At 38.0% G+C, this 18071-nt stretch overlaps 1 protein-coding gene across 5 annotated transcripts in view; it reads right to left on the reverse strand.

The window, feature by feature from the left end:
* Positions 1 to 18071, reverse strand: part of PRCP (prolylcarboxypeptidase) — a 78180-nt gene that overhangs the window by 27522 nt on the left and 32587 nt on the right. For 4 of the 5 annotated variants that reach the window (XM_053925832.1, XM_053925831.1, XM_053925833.1 and 1 more), the window contains 5 exons: positions 10197 to 10337; positions 7002 to 7103; positions 2605 to 2786; positions 2209 to 2366; positions 1339 to 1511 (listed from right to left, as the gene is read on the reverse strand). In XM_053925832.1, the coding sequence (XP_053781807.1) occupies positions 1339 to 1511; positions 2209 to 2366; positions 2605 to 2786; positions 7002 to 7103; positions 10197 to 10337 (756 nt within the window). Of the gene's footprint in view, positions 1 to 1338; positions 1512 to 2208; positions 2367 to 2604; positions 2787 to 7001; positions 7104 to 10196; positions 10338 to 11827; positions 11847 to 18071 lie in introns of those variants that run through there. The other variant, XM_053925834.2, reaches the window with a different exon arrangement.

Here is an 18071-nt window from a genome sequence, read left to right on the forward strand (position 1 = left end):
ATCTGCTCTTTTAAATAACTTTGTATTATCAAAATTCAATTTAATTCAAGACACACTGACCTCTCGTGTGCTATATGCAAGACACCCATTGGTCATTATACTTTTTAGAGGAAGAAAAATATCTCTAATAGCAAATGACCTTGTTCCACTTGGGTTGCAAAGTTTTAAGCTAGGTGTGCATTCAATAGTTCAAAGGGACAGTTATAGTAAAAGTGCTTTTGAAACCTGGTTCTCATATTATCAATTTTGTTTTTTATTTCCAGCACTCATTCTAGCTGTAGATCAGGTGTATTCTCTAAGCTTAATAACCATCAAATTGGCCAGCCTTTGTTCTTAAAACTAAGAGGAGGAATCTTTTAAGAGCACACACACACAAAAAAGATCATATACAATAACAAATTTTAGTATAAAAGAACCCTAAAATTTATGGTGTAATGTGTCTTTACACTTTCCAGAGTGTATTCACACCCAATATTCTATCTGATCCTAGTGCAACCTTAAGGAGAATGTAAGGCTCAGTATCCCATTCTGCAGAGGAAGACATGAAGGCTCAGGAAGAAGAGAGCCTTGCCCACATAGCACCACCGCTGAATGGTAAAAGGAGCCAGAGTCAGTGCTCTTTCCACTCCATGCTGCTGTAGGTGGATGACCCTTTCTCACATACGTAGTACTTACGTACAGAAGCAGTTGCCTGAATCACAGTGCTATAATAGCAGCTGCCACTCACTAAACACTGACCGTATACTACAAAGATCTACGTGTCTCACATACATCACAAAGATTAAATAAATCGAATATGCAAAATACATAGCACAGGACTTGACACATAGTAATTAGTCCATTAACAGCAACTATTTCTCTTATTTCTAATTCATATAACTATAACATATGCATTTTTTGAAGATTTTATTTATTTTTAGAGAAGAGAGGGAGAAAGAGATGGAGAGAAACATCCACATGCAAGGGATAAATCAATTGGTTGCCTCTCATGCACCCCCAACTGGGGACCTGGCTAGCAACCCAGGCATGTGACCTGACTGGGAATCGAACCTGAAACCTTTTGGTTTGCAGGCTGGCACTCAATCAACTGAGACACAACAGCCAGGGCTAACCTATGCATTTTTTCTCCATTATTTAAATAAAGAAACTGAGGTTTGGAAAAGGTAGGTAACATGTCCAAGGTTGAGTAACCAGAAAGTGTTAGAAGTCAGGATTCCTGCCTAGATTTAACTAATTTTTTGTCACTGGGATTCATCTGATATTGTAAGGCATAGCATTCACGCACATAAAAATGAAAAGTATGTTATTAAAAGTGATAAAAGGACATTTTCCTGTTACCTTGATTGGCCACGCAGGCAAAGGCTGTAAAAAGTCAGACTCGTAAGGGTAGTCCACCATTGCCAGATTTACCCAGGTTTCAGAGATCCAGTCTTTCAGATGCTGAACATCCTGAGAATTTGTTAATGGGGTACATAAGTGAAGGGCTTCAGAAAGCCAATGCAAGCCAGTACCTGAGAACAAAATCACAATGTTGAAATCTAAAAAGCACTGTGCAACATTAGCTTTCATAGATTCTTCACCTGATATTTTAGAAAATTCAATCTATACCATTTCTCCAAGAATACTTTTTCAACATCAGTAAGATATTTTCAGAACTCCTGGATATTCCCTGATAGACAAGCTGCCTATCCTCATGGAGCTTACCAGAATTTATATTCTGAGTTATTCCCTGTTTTTACATACTATTGAAATAAATAAATAAATAAGTAGGACACTATAAAGTGACGAATGAGAAGGCACAAACTACAACTGAATAAAACAAATGGATGTATCTGACAAATACACACTGAGCAAAAGACAGCAGACACAAAATTACATAATATGCAATTTCAATGACTAAAAAACTCAGGAGCAAGTATAATCAATCTATGGTTTTAGAAGTCAGGATAGTGATTATTCTGGGAAATGCTGAGGCAGTGAGTAAAAAAGGCACAAGAGGATGTCTTGACTAGATGATAGTGATTACACTATACATTTGCTTTGTGAAAATTCATCAAACTATGCATTTTGATTTGTGTACTTTTCTGTTACATTTAAATATGTATCTTATAGTCAAATAAAACATTTATAGAAAAAGTGGGAAATGTTGAATTTGACAAGTGAAAGATTGAAAAAAATCATGATTCCATTCTCTTAATTAAAGCTCACCTGTTCTTGTGAGTCGATTAATGGCATCCCAGGACCTGCGGATGCTCTCAGAACAATTTGGGCCACTTTTCCTAAAATCTGTAGTTACAATTTCCATAAATACACCACAAGGTACTATATCCTCAAACTGCCAGATAGGGGCAGAGGCTGCAAGAGCTCTAAATGGTAATAAAACAAGGAAAGAGAAAGGGAAAAAAAATGTAACTCATCAAAATCAAGTTTTAAAATTGACACTGATATTAAACAAAAATGATGAGAAAATAATAATAGCTGTTAATGAGATAGAAACTAGAAATCTCAGTATAATAGAATGGAACATGTTTTACCCAAAATAAATCTCTAGGTTTGCCATGACAACCATTTAGAAGTTCTCATGTCCAACACAAATGCATTTACCCAGCCACCATGTGAGGATATTTCATCCTGAACCAGGCTGCAAGCATGCCTCCGTAAGAGCCTCCCACGGCAATGACAGGTTGATTTTCGGCTCCTGGGATTGTCCTTTTCAAGTGTCTGATTAACTCTCCAAAATCAGCCAGAGCCTGTTCTGATGTCAGAAAATTCAAGTGTCTGGAATCCTTAAAAAAATAAATAAATAACAAAGAACATGGGTATGAGTGTGCACATAATAGCAGCTTAGGCATAGTGTAGATCCAGAAAAAAACCAAATTCAGATAAATTTTCTCCAAATAGAATTTCTAGGCAACCGAGTTACAATGTCTGGTCAAAGCCACAGCAATGCTGATTTAAAGTGATTTTAAGTTTGTGGAAAGAATATAATGTATTTTGCATTCAAATACAATTTCTATTAAATGCTATTTACCAAAGACCTTGTTGAGGTTGTAGAAACAGTAAACTGTAAATAACTTGTAACAGCAAATGTAATGGGATACAATGCTAAGTTTAACAGACAACTGCTATATCATAACTTTTATTTCAAATCTGCAAACATTTCAAATGGCTAACACACAGGCAAAGGTAAGCTACAACCTGTGGAAAATTGAAGTAAGAATCACTAGCAAAAATCAAATTCACTCTATCAGAAAAAATTACTATGTCTCATATACCAACAACTGAAACAAATTAGGATGTCTGTTGTAAACAACTATAAAATTAGAGTAAAAACAAAGAAAGAAAAAAAAAAACAGCCCTGGCTAGTTTTTTTAGCTCAGTGGATTGAACGCAGGCCTGTGAACCAAAGGGTTGCCAGTTTGATTCCTAGTCAGGTCGGATGCCTGGGTTGTGGGCAAGGGGAAACCACACATTGACGTTCCTTTCCCTTTCTCCTTCCCTTCCCCTCTCCCTAAAAATAAATAAATAAAATCTTAAAAATAAAATAAAATAAACAACCTATGGAGCAACTATTTTCAGGCATTATAAAATAGCACCCCAAGACACAGACAGCTCAGAGAAGGACACTCATAAAGCAAGTTCCGTGGTCATCTAGCTCTGCCCAGGGACAATTTTTCCCACTGCAGTGCAGGGAGGTGAAGCTCAAACAGAGTCTAAGTGCCCATCAGCAAATGAGTGGATCAAAAAACTATGGTACATTTATACAATGGAATTCTACACAGCAAAGAGAAAGAAGGAGCTCCTACCCTTTGCAACAGCATGGATGGAACTAGAGAGCATTATGCTAAGTGAAATAAGCCAGGCAATGAAGGACAAATACCACATGAACTCTCCTTTAATTGGAACATAATCAACAGAAGAAAAAAGCAAACAAAACATAACCAGACATTGAAGTTAAGAAGAATCTAACAACAGCCAGAGGGGAAGGGGGAAGGGACAGTGGGGAGAAGGGTTTTCAGGAACTACTATAAAGGACACATGGACAAAACCAAGGAGGAGGGTGGAAGCAAGGGAGGGAGGTGGGTTTGGCTGCAGTTGGGTAGAGGGGTGGGGAGAAAATGCAGACAATTTTAATTGAACAACAAAAATAATTAAAAAAAAACACTATTGCTAAGCTAGGGAGACTAATGAGGTATCTCCCTTTAAAAGGTGAAATCTAATTCCTCTATTTTTGAACTTGGGCTGTACTTATTGCTTCTAACAAATAGAATGTGACAGAAATGTTTTGTGATTTCCAATCTTAAGGTCATAAAAAGCACAGTAGTTCACCTTGCTCTTCCCATTGTCATCTTTGAGGGAAGCTAGTCACCATGTCATGAGGCCACTCAGGTAGGCCTTTGTAGAAACCCAGGGGGAGACAAGCTGAAGCCTCTCGCTAACATCCAGTACCAGCCCGTCACTCATGTGGACCCTCCATGAGAGGAGAGGGACCTCCCGCCCCAGGCAAGCCTTCCGATGACTGCAGCACCACCTGACATCTTAATTTCATGAGACCCCCTGAAATAAAACCACCTAGCTGAGTCACTCTTAATTCCTGTGAGATAATAAATGTTTAGTGTTGTTTTGAGCCACCCAGGTATGGGGAAATGGGTACACAGCAACTGATAACTGCTACGGCTGCATTCCTCTAGTAGGCCACCCTACTTGGCCCTCATGCTTTGGCCTCACCACTCTGTTTGACTCCTCCCATCATCTGGCACATCGGATCACGCATTCCCACTGTTCCTGTGTGTGTCAGCTACTCCTCCGCCTTCTGACTTCTGCCCTCCCCTCTCCTCTCCTGCCACTATTCCTCACTTTGTCTTCATGGCACTTGCATACTTGAGCGAACATTTTTTTCCAATTCTGGCATAATATTTGTAATATCCCCCAGGTGACTGACGAATTTGTTAGCACACAAAGAGAAGAAGTTTATCACAGAGAGCACTTAGCTCCATTTTGCTAAAAAGTATGAACCCTAGGGACCTAAGAGAGGAGGTTATGTTTCTATCTGCCACAGGCTGACTACTTCCCAAGGGTTTCAGGACCTGTCATCTCCCCTAATCAGATAATTATGCAAAATAATAAGTTAAACAATAGATTTTTCCCCTACAGCTGAACAAATATCAACAAGTTGTTCTCCTTTTCATTATAACATAAGAACTTTTCATTTATTTATAATTCAAAATAATAAAGCCTCAGAGAACAAAAATTTAAAAAATTTTAAAACAGCTGAGAAAAACAATTGATCCCAAGATCTTCTAACTCAGTTTCCCCAAAACATGGTATGTGTACACTGGTGGTATGTATAATGTTCTTAGGTACTACACATTTTTAATTTAATGTGTTTTAATATAATTTAGAAAAAATAACCAGTACATGAAACCCTTGTTAAGGTAGTTCTAGGTTTGTAAAGTGAGCTGTTTAAAAAACAATATTATGTAAATAATAGTACAGATTGCAAAATCATATAGTCAGAAGCACAAGGATATTACCGAATGACTCAGTTGTGGAAAAAGTGTGCTGGTTTATTAGGTATAAATCACAAGGATATTATATGAAGCCCTTGTTAAAGTAGTGCTAAGGTTGAAAAGTGAACTGCTTAAGGGAAAACAGTAAGTAAATAGTAGTACAGAGGGCAAAATCATATCGCCAGAATCACGAGGATATCACCAGAATGACTCAGTTGAGGAAGAGGTGTCCTGGTTTATTAGGTGTAGAGTCTATGGCCAAGGCCAAAGCTCCTTGTGAGAACAGGAAAGGCCAAAAGGGAATCCAAGTGGGCAACTTGCCTCATTGAATCATAGAGATTGTCCTTAATTTACTAAAAATACCTTATTAAACAAAGATTTGAGCTCTCATATATTTCTCAGTGGTAGATGCAATTATTTAAGTGTATAATTTACTGATGTTTTAGAAACACTGAAAAGTTCTCCCCACAGTCTCTGCAGCCATAGATTGAGACTCACCTGGGAAGACTAGCCTCATCACACTGACTTAAAGACTGATCAACGTTAGAAATATAAGAATATGGTTTTAAAAAGTCTCTATCTGTTCAAATTGTAAATAAAGGTGAAAGATAAAATACAATTATTAAAATGTCAGGCAGTTCTACTTAAAACTATTATTTCTTTCTTTTTTTTTTTTTTAATTTTTATTTATTTTAAAAAAAAATTTTTTTTTATTGTTATTCAATTACAGTTGTATGCCTTTTCTCCCCGTCCCTCCACCCCACCCCAGCTGAACCCACCTCCCTCCCCCCTCTCCACCCTCCCCCTTGGTTTTGTCCATGTGTCCTTTATAGTAGTTCCTGTAATCCCCTCTACCCACTGTCCCTGCCCCCACCCCCCACCCCCGCCCTGGCTATTGTTAGATTGTTCTTAACTTCAATGACTCTGGTTATATTTTGTTTGCTTTTTCCTTCTATTGCTTATGTTCCAGTTAAAGGTGAGATCATATGGTATTTGTCCCTCACTTCCTGGCTTATTTCACTTAGCATAATGCTCTCCAGTTTCTTCCATGCTGTTGCAAAGGGTATAAGCTCCTTCTTTCTCTCTGCTGCGTAGAATTCCATTGTGTAAATATACCATAGTTTTTGGATCCACTCGTTTGCTGATGGGCACTTCGGTTGCTTCCAGTACTTGGCTATTGTAAATTGTGCTGCTATGAACATTGGGGTGCACAGATTCTTTTGGATTGGTGTTTCAGTGTTCTTAGGGTATAATCCCAGCAGCGGAATTACTGGGTCAAAGGGCAGTTCCATTTTTAGTTTTCTGAGGAAATTCCATACTGTTTTCCACAGTGGCCTCACCAGTCTGCATTCCCACCAACAGTGCACGAGGGTTCCCTTTTCTCCACATCCTCTCCAACATTTGTTTATTTATTTCTTATGGAAGATTGTAATAAGAAAATGTTGTAAAATTTAAAAAACCTTCAAACTTAAAAGTAAACAGTATATTTACCTTGAAAGAGTTGGCACCAAAAGGTAGCGACTTTCCATAGTATCTGTGTTCAGCAAACACCAACATAGCTTTCAATTCCTCAGCCACATCCCACATGAACCCCTAGGAAGAATTTACAAATTCAGAGGATAAAATCAGGACATGAAAAAAGTCATTAAACCTTTTGCAAATCATATGAAACAGATGTTAAATCAGACCGAAAAGAGCTTAGAACTGCATAATTTAAATTTATTCTACAGATAAATGACATAATTGATGTTTCACTGTTGCACATGAATCTTACACTCTATTATAGTGAAACAATTAAAAATCGCTCCAAGTTGCTGAACCATGATTCATTCCAACACTCATTATTCTGACACTCTGGCCATAGAAACAACATTCTGTTTAAAGTAGTTTTCAAATTGTACTGTGTGCTGTACAGTCTAAGAAAAAGCTGAGGATATCTAAGTTCACTGTCTACTCTTACACATTTACAACATAAAAGACAAAACAGTACAAATAAGCATACTGGACTCACTTGGGTTTCATATTAATCTTATCTACTTGAAAAGAAACAGTAACTAGCAGTAGCTACTAAACTGACTGCTTGCAACGTGTCAGGCACTGTTGTGAACATTTTATATGTAGTATCAATTCACTTCATTTCACAACAATCTAAGAGCTACACATTTTGATTATTCCTGTTGTACAGACAAGGTCACCGAGGCACAAGAGTTCAAATAACCTGCCACAATCCCACGGCTAGGCAGTGGCAGCACCAAATTTCACACGTGGGCTGTCTGGCTCCAGAGCACAACCACCCAGTGTTGTAAGACATTCTTATTTCCACACACACTGCTGGTCATTAATCAGCCACTGCAATTTTTCACTCATATCAGTGGTGTCCTCAGAATGTTCTCAACACAGCGTTCTAGGCAGCCAACATCCATTGATTAGATTTAGATTTAGCATACATTAAAACTATTTGTCATCCCTACCGTAGATTTTCACTTTTTAATGTGCTGCTGCTCCCTAAAAAAGATTAACACATTCTAAAAGTTTTTGTTTTGATCAATAATGACAATTAAAAGAGCTGTATGCATGTAAAGATGGAGAATTTAACCTGATATCTGTGATGATCTCAATAACCTCAGTTGTCCTCTTAACACCCTGCTCATTCCCTGCCATTTATCTCTAGGCCCTGTAAGAGCCAGCTCAAGGGCATCATCCTCTGCCTGCCACACCCTGGCAGTGTGCATCGCTCCCTCCTCTCAACACCGCTGGGCTAGGTACAGATCTCTATTACTGAGCTGCAGTATTTGCTTACATGTGTGTCTTACCCTTATCAGACTATGAGATTATTAAAGGTAAGGGCCATCCATCATAGCACCCAGAACTCCATGGAGTTGACACCAGATGTTGAGAGGAAGCAATTTACTTGAACTGATTCACATTGTAATAAGTGATTATTTGCCTTGACTTCAGGGGTATCTTTATTTTTCAAAAGAACTCCATGTAATATAATAACGTTTAATAACATTATGTACCAGTATTGTGCTGGGCACCTGATTCTTTAAGCACCTAATAACTATATAAGCTAAACATTCTGATGATACCCATATAACAGATGAGAAAACTGAGGCACTGAATAAGAAACTTGCCCAGAGTCATACAGCGTAATGGCAAAACCAAAATTCAAACCTTATCAGTCAGCTGAAGTCTTCACTCTTGACTACTGTGATATCCTACCTCTCAATACATGAATGTCAGAATATGTGAATACACAACTGGAACACTTTAGTAAGTATGAAAAGGTGTGTAGGGCTGGGAAAGAACCAAGATCTGTCCTTCCAGGATCTGGCTCTATCTAGCCAGTTCTCTGGAATGTTCTGCCCACACTGTCTATTCCCTTCCACCAGTCCTGAGGTCAGACTCCCCGACAAGCCTTCAGTTCACTACAGTGCCAGTGAGACCAGCGGGGGCTGGGAGAGGCAGGAACAACTCCCGGCCTACGACACAGATGAACAGGAGCTGGGGACATCCCTGGACTGGAGAAGCTGCCCTGCGGACTTGGCATAAAAGGGAAGCCACACAGAAAGAGAAAGGCAGACAAGGCAGACTCAGTTGTTTCACAGAATACTAGGGCAGGCATCTGACAGAAAATAAGTTCTGATTTCATTCATCTCTGATCTAAGAGAGTAGACATCCTAGCCTCTCGTTTCTCAGGGAATTGTTTTATTTTCAAGTAACATATTTACACCCTTAACATTCCTAAGGAAATAATCAGAAATGTGGCAGGTAATAACACAGTATAACTGGGTTCATATCTTTGATTTCGATTTAATTCATTTCAACATTTACTGAGACATCCTGAGTACCAGGTACAATGTCAGACATTCGCGGTAGAGAAAATAGGACTCAGTCCCCACTTTAAGGTAATTCACATCTAGGTTTTTGGTAGAACGGTCACATTTTCTAATCGTAGGTCTGGCACATATCATGTGTCCTTCTAAATTAAGTTTTGTTAATGAATTTAAGCATTATTATAAAATATAATAGACAATATGATAAAGCAAGCTAACAGCTATGCCATTTTTCACTCTCATAAATATTAAGAGAAATGGTAAAACAGAAAATCTAAATTAAAACATAGCTACAACTTTACCTTCCTCTATTCCTATTTGAAAATTAAACTTGTATTTTTTTTTTCATTTACGTTGGCTTTAATCAGGTTTTACTCATTCATTCATTTAACAAATATTTATTGAGTACCTACCATATGCCTAGCAGTCCTGGATTCTGAAAATATAATACTCAACAAAGATATAAAAATTTGTGCCTTTGTAAAATAACTACATGCCATAATATTTCTGTTTCCATTTCCCTCATATCCTTGTTCACTCTAGAAAAAGTTGGAATTTTTAAGAAAAATCTTTTAAAATTCAATTGTCCAAATATAGTATTTCATTCTGTTCATGTATAATTCTTTAAGGCTGAACATGCAGGCTTATTGGATATCTGTATTTATTCCTTTGTGAACTGTCTATTCATGTTATTTTGCTGTTTTTTATTGAATTTATTTTCTTGTTGTTTTTTTAAAGAACTTCACAATTAAGTACAATAATATTTGGCCATAAACACTGCAAAATATCTTTCCAGTTTATAATGATAAAAGATTAACAAAGCATAGGAACTTTACAAATCTGTACACACCGTATTGTTGCAAAACCAGATAATGTCCCCTTCATTACCAGTGTAGAACAGTATGGATCCACCGTCTTTCTTCCAGTGTTGATCAGCTATTAGGTAACGCTGTTTAAAAGTTTTATCAGTCTTAAATCCAAAATGATCAACCTGTGACAAAAACAAAACAGACACAATACATATTATAAAGGAAAGTAATTAAATGAGATCAACAAAAAATTAAATATATTCTTCCATTAAAATCAAACTATGCTACAAAAATTACTAAAAGTTAAACTTTAACTGATTTTATTATTAGTAGCAATATCGATACTGTTATTTTCTTTATATTATAACATAAAGTAATGTTATTGGTGGTTGAGATTTTCAGTATAAGAGTAAAGATACAACTATAAAATCAATTTGCTACTTTAAAACACAATAATGTTAAAATTCAATGGGAAATACTGACGTCAACCTATCAATTTTGTAAAATTTTTATTGAATTTATTGGAGTGAGACTGGTTAATAATCATGAAGTCTTCAAGTGCACAGTTCTATAATACACCATCTGCATATTGTGTGTTTACCACCCAAAGTCAAGTCTGCTTTGATCTCCATTTATCTCCCTTTTAACTTCTTCTACCTCCCCTACCCCTCTTTTCCTCTAGTAATCACCACATATTATCTGTGTCTATGAGTTTTTGTTTTGTTTGTTTGGGTTTTTTTGCTTAATCCCTCACCTTTTCCACCTAGGCCCTCAAAACTGTCAGTCGGTTTTCTGTATCTATGAGTCTGGTTCTATTTTGTGAACCAATTTTTAAAACACAGCTACCCTTTAACTCAATTTTCATTATTTAAACTATCAATATCAAAATTCAAAAACCAAACAGAACACTGACAAGGTCTATAAATACTGTCACTCCACAGTAACACTTGACATTTAAAGGGCCAGCAATCTGGTGTCTGACCATTGCCCACTAAAAGGAATTAGGGCTCATTTGTAATGTGTCTGACTGACATTTGGGACAAGGAAGCTACGAGATAAAGCTATGCATCTTGCTGTTTAAGGAAGCAAGGAAGTGCTCGAAAATTAATGGAGTTATGTCTAACAGACATAGGAACCAACTATGAGAGATTATCACAGCGTAAAGTTTTAATAAATTCAATAGAAAACAAATTGAATACAAATAAGAATACTTGTAATTGATTAAAATATTCAATTCATGAAAATCCATTAGTCTATAAGGATATCAACAAAGAGAAATCAAGAAAAATATTCATTTGCACCTTATAAGGTGTCTATTAAATCAACTCCTTTGAAATTGGGAATAAAAAGGGGAAAGAACTCAACATTTAACCTGCCTTTTCAGCAGAATTGTATTTCATGGTACTAAACGGTCCCAGCTGGTGAAAAAGAGTCCTATTTAATCAAATGTCAGCTATTGCAGAGGGAAGACAGAATTAGAAAAATGATAGTTTTGTAAACCCTAATGAAGTTACTGATTCAGGCAAAAATTATAAAAGTGTTAAAAGCATTAGGAGAAGGGATGACAGGGAAATGAACATTCATACTAGGGCCAAAGTCATATCACAGAAAGTACTCTCTGTTCACAAAGGGAACCTGTGCCTTCACAACATAAGGATCAGATTGCCATCACCTTAGTCTACTGACCAACGTGAGTCAGCGTCACTGACAGTGAGGTAGGCGGGGTTATGTGTCTCTTCACATGGCACAGCACAAAGCACAAATCACCTATGATGAGTTCCTGACAAAAATGTTCAACTGCATCTTACTTCAGCCTTTACATCGAGTTTCCAGTTTCCAGGAAATACACAGGGTAGAAGAACAAGCTGAAGATATTCTACAGAGGCAATCAGAAAAATTCAAAAGTGGGATATTTTGCAAGGCAATGTCATTAAAAGAGAACTGTTTAATTCAAAAATATATATGCACCCCTGTGTTCAGTGCAGCATTATTTACAATCATCAAATATGGAAGCAACCCCAGTGCTCATCAACAGATAAGTGGATAAAAAAAAGTGGTGGTACATACACACAGTGAAATATTACTCAGCCATAAAAAATGAAATCTCACCATTTGGGACAGCATGAGTGGATCCAGAGAGTATTATACTAAGTGAAATACGTCGGAGAGAAAGACAATAATACTACATGATTTCAGTTACATGTGAAATTTAAAGAACAACATAAAGCAACAAACGAAATAGACACAGAGCTACACAGAACAGACTGATGGCTGCTAGAGGATCAGGGGGTTGGCGTGTCTGCTGGAAAGAGCAGAGGGGTTGACACGCTCTAACTGGTAGTTACAAAATAGTCACGGGGATGTGGGTACAGTGTGGGTGGTGTGGTCAGTACTACTGTAATAACTGAATCGTTCCAGGTGGGCAGTTGAAATGTCAGGCGATCTGTGTGTAAAGTGTATTACTGTCTGGCCACTATGTTATACATTTGAAACTAATACAAAACTGTGTTGAATTTAAACTGCAACTGAAAAGTAAGCTTTTTTTTTGACTTTTGAATTATGTATTTTTTAATTATATAGGTTTTATTTTTTTAATTTATTTTTATTTAGTTACAATTGTCTGCATTTTCTCCCCATCCCTCCACCCCACCCCAACCAATCCCACCTCCCTCCCCCACCTCAACCCTCCCCCTTAATTTTGTCCTTGTGTCCTTTCTAGTAGCTCCTGTAGACCCCTTTCCCCACTATCCTCTCCCCACTCCCCTCTGGCTATTGTTACATTGTTCTTAATTTCAAATATCTCACCTTTAACTGGAACATAATCAACAACAACAAAAAACAAACAAAATATAACCAGAGACATTGAAATTGAAAAGTAAAATTTTAAAAACAAAAGTAAGATTTAAAAAGAGAATGTATAATCCGTCCAAGGAAACAGACATTCCAGAAAACATTGAAAGATACAGCTCTGTGAAATATAGCCTTATTTCACCAAATGGCTTGCTTTGTTGCCACTTAAATTGCTCATCTGTAATTGCTAGAGATAAACTGCCATCAAATTACAGTATCTTCTATTAGTTTTGCCCACTGGGGACTGTTTGATCGTGGTGAAATTATCCAAGAGGTAAATTTGCTTGCTTTACTGCCTCAGTGGAAACTGGCATTAGACCACTGGCGGGGGTGGAATGATGGCAAGTATTGTTCCCTGGTGACGGAGCTTTTCTCTCCTCTACTTGGGACTGAGCAACTAACTAAGCTCCTGCTTCTGTGACTAACAACTCAACAGGAAAGGAGGAACTTACTCTGCCCACTTCCTCAAAGCCTCATCCTCAGACTTACTGACTTCAATGGGGAGTCATACCTTAGTAGTTCAGTTGTCGCTAATTCCTATCTGATGACCATTTAGGTAGAGCTAGGCTGCTGCATCTAAACCTTCTCAACAAGATTATAAGGAAAGTGTTTACTTAAAAGAACACATGGTTTTTAAGCACTTTTTAAAAAGAGACTGTCTTGATTAAGTAAATTTTAAGGAACATCATAACCAGATGCAATGCATGATTCCAGGTTGCATCTGGTTTGAACAAAGAGATATCAGTCACAATTTAGGGACAATTAGGTTCATTTGAATATGGACTAGCTATTAGATGACAGTAATAACTTGTTAATTTTGTTAGAAGTGATCATATTATTTTAGCTACATAAGAAAAATTTATTTTTACAGCTGTACATAGAAAAATTTAGAGATAGAATGTCATGTTGTATATAATTTATTTGAAAAAACCTCAGCAAAAAAGTAAATAAAATGAATTTACTTATTTATTTTTAGAGAGAGGGGAAGGGAAGGAGAAAGAGAGGGAGAGAAATATCAATGTGTGGTTGCCTCTCGCATGCTCCCCACTGGGGATCTGGCCTGCAACCCAGACATGTGTCATGACTGGGAATCAAACCAGCAACCCTTTGGTTCATAGCCCGAGCTCATCCACTGAGCTGCACCAGCCAGGGCAATAAAATGAATTTAAAAAATTAATCTATACTGAGAGAACAAAAACATTGGATACTGAGACTTTCCAAGAAAGATAATAAAACATATGGCAAAAATGATAAAAATCACAACGTTAAGCTTAAATTGAACTTTGAATATATATATTTTGCTATTTCTCTTCTGCTTAATAAACTCATACTTAAAATATAATTATCAAGTCCTGTAACTCGATAAGGGTTCTGTACAACTACCTACACTTACAGTTACCCCACAGCAGAGCTCCACTGAGCCTCTCGGGTCAAAGGGGCTGAATTCCCCAGTGCTTTGGGGACGGGAGTGAGAATGCAGTGTCTGCTCTAGAGCAGACAGGAGCCGATCCAAGTGCTGCTCAGGCCTCCCCGGGGCAGGAGTTGGCTCTGACCTAACCCAGACCCTGCCAGACTTCCTAGGCCATTCTGAATCAGACGGGACTCCCAGGACCCAGCTATGTCTACACATACCCACCACATTCATAGCATGGGGCCCAAAGTGCAAGTTTCTCAAAATGCACCTAACTGCATACTGCTCAATGTCCATGATATTTGCAGTATATGGTCCTATTCTGATGTAAAAATTGCCTACCTTCAGGAATATAAGAAGCTTGTATAGGATAGGTATGTAAAACATGTATGTATAACATGTGCTAAAATCCCCTCCATTATATATGTTAATTCACTAAGTCATTCATTCAACAAGCATGTATTGAATGAGCCAAGTACTTGTTGTGGGCCAAGCAGTAAGTTAAGCAACAGGATAAAGAGTTGGCTGAGCCACACCCGCCTCATTTAACTTAAAATAATTCAATTACACTCACTTAGCCTAAAAATACAAGAGAACAAGAGAGTTCTCCAGGTGAGGTCCTTGGAGGAAGACCATCACCTGTGAACCTGTTAGAAATGCAAATCTGGCTGAATCCCAGACCTACTGAAGCAGAAACTGTGGGAGTAAACCCAGGAATCTGTATTTTAAAAGCCCTCCAGGTACTGCTGATGTACGGCTAAAATTTTGAAAACCACCGAGTGAGCATAAGTTCCAAAATAAGACAAATCTGCTACTCTTGTATCAATCTAGGTTTTAAAATCCTTCTCATACCCTAAGCTTTTCACCATGCTGAAGAAGACTGGTGTTTAAAGATGTGAATTTCTACCCAACATTGCCTCCAAATACTAGCCACCTACCTCATTTAAAGTTCAACAGAAAAAAAACATTATCTTCACCACAAAGGAAGAAAGACTGGCTGTGCTGGATTGAAAGAAAGGAAGTACATGGCTCTCTAACAAGATGCTTTCCTGTGGGATTTTCAAAGATAATTTTGCCATAGTGGTTTTCACCTTACCCACTGACTTTAGAACCTAGCCTTCTTGTAAAATGAGATATGGCTGTATCCCACACAGTTCAATAATCCAGGTTACAAATTTAAAAACATGGGTATTTGTTTGTACATATCATGTTAAATGTAAATGGCAAAAAATCCTTGCCATAGGAAAAGCTTCCTTCTAGAAAAACTGGGGCCACACGAACTTCAGAACCAGAGAAAGTCATCACACTTCCTTCTGTGTCCACTCTCAGGCACTCCTGCTCCTAGCAATCACCCAACTGTTTAGATTGGGGGAAGGGTAGGGACCCTGACATGGTAGAAAGAAAGCAGGTTTATGTGTTAAAAGACCTGAACTTGATCTCAGAGCCCCGGCATCTTCCTATATAAAAGAAGGATACAAACACATAATTCAAAGGATTGTTTTGATGATTAGAACAACATGTACCGACAGTACCAAGCATAGTTCCTAATATATAATTACTGCTCAGTAAATGTCAGTTCTCCTCTCCATTCCATATGCACACCTATCCTAAGCATAGAATACTTAGATGGGGAAAGTGGGGTGGAGAGATGATGAAGATCGTCACAGAATTAACAAGAAATATTTTTATTTTCTAAATTTTATTTGTGTGCTTGTTTGAGAGGTTATGGAGGGAAACATGTATGGGAGAGAGAAAGATCAATCAGTTGCCTCTCATACTACACCTCCCCACCAGGGACCAAACTCGCAACCTAGGCATGTACCCAGACCGGGAATCGAAACCAGCTCGCCTTTTGCTTTGCGGGACAACACCCAACTGACCCAGCCACAACAATCAGGGAAATAGGAAATATTTTTAGAATGTCAAATATCTCCTCTTTTTTGAGTGTTTCACCTAAATATAAAACTGCTAGAAACAGGCAGTGAAATCTCACCTGAAAAACATTAATTTACAAAATTTTCTTGGCTCCTTCCTGTCACAAGGATATAAACCTCCAGCTACAAAAATGTAGTGGCCAATACTGTCTTAGCACACTAGGGGCATGGTGCCCTCTGCTGTTGACAACTGGGACCTACATGCCACTTCAAGCTCTGTGATTTGGAATAGGTTTTTGTTGTTGTTGTTTTAAATAAATTACAACATAAAAGGGCACAATGACCTTAGAAACTATTTGACCCGTGTTGTTCAGTGAAGAAACTGGGCTCAAAAATCAACGGACTTGGTCACAAGAATCAGAAGCAGAGCTGACACTTTAATTATTTTAATTTGGTTTACAGAATTCACTAAATTATGGTTTTATAAAAGCAGCACAGGCATGACCTCAGAAAGGAAACACACCATTAATCACACACAGTAAGTAGTCCTTTCTAGGATGTGGTCCAAGAAATTTTAAAAGATGCTCCCTTCTTCACCACGTAGAGGAGAAAGAGACCTGTGAGATGGGTAAGCAAGAAGGTATAAAAAGAGCATTCTTTAAATGAAGTTTATTGTGACAAAAATAACTACTTGGACTTTAAAACTTGAAAATGGAGTTCATATCTAGAAAAGGCTGTGAGAACATCAGATCCAGTAGACACAGATTTGGTGGCCTTTTGGGGGCAGGGGGGCAGGGCAGCGTACCTAGGATGTGCCTGGCACTGTGCTGGTGCTTTCCACAGGTCACTTCCTCATCCTGCCAATCACCCTCTGGGGCTCTTTGATCACATCAGTATTACAACAAGGATGTTAAAGCTTGAAGAGGTCAGATAACTTGCCTAAGCTAACATAAGTAAAAAATAAAAGTCAAATACAATTCTTTCTCATGTGCTTTTACCCCCTACCCAATCCCACCTCCAACAAAACCCAGTCTGCTTTTGTTGGTATAACACACTACTGCAGACAGGGGCTGACTACAGAGTGCAGACTTTGTCAGGGGACACGAGGGGACCCCCAGCCACTTACTAACAGTTACACTGAAGAATGTATGGGATGTTGGTGTTTTCACAGACCTAACTTAATAACTGTTACTATACTACTATTAGTGACTCCTTTAATTGGGCCACTGATAAAAGACAAAATCACATTGACTTATTCAGCAGCCTTTAGTTTTAGAAAACGCAGTACACAGTTGGCTTTATTTATGCACCCAGATATATGATAATTGATAACTGAAATTTTACTAAAGATAATAAAAGTATACTCAGAGATGTAATGGACTCACACCTCCAATAAACCAAAGCACCTTGAAGGTGGGCACTCTGGTTTCCAATCTAGTTTCTAATCTAGAGATGCTAAAATGAAGTAAGATACTTTTCTTCCACTTGATGTGTGTCCCATATTAATTCTGGAATTCTGGCATTGCACTGTTAGAGTTCCTACGTGGAGACTGACACCATTTCTGCGTAAGTTGATTTCCCCTGAAAGAGTGAACACCTTCATGTTGGAAAGACGTAAGTTATCAAAGAAGAAACCAAAACCTGGAAGGAAGGTGAGGGTTAGGTAAGCTAGAGGTGGAGAGGGGTAGATGTCTACAAGTTGTCCCTCACTAAGTTGTCCCTCACACAGTAGTAGCCCAGAGCCGGGACAAGATGGGAGAGCAACACATATCTTAGGGGTC

This window comes from Desmodus rotundus, chromosome 5, assembly GCF_022682495.2.
Source record: "Desmodus rotundus isolate HL8 chromosome 5, HLdesRot8A.1, whole genome shotgun sequence".
NCBI classification, from domain to species: domain Eukaryota; kingdom Metazoa; phylum Chordata; class Mammalia; order Chiroptera; family Phyllostomidae; genus Desmodus; species Desmodus rotundus.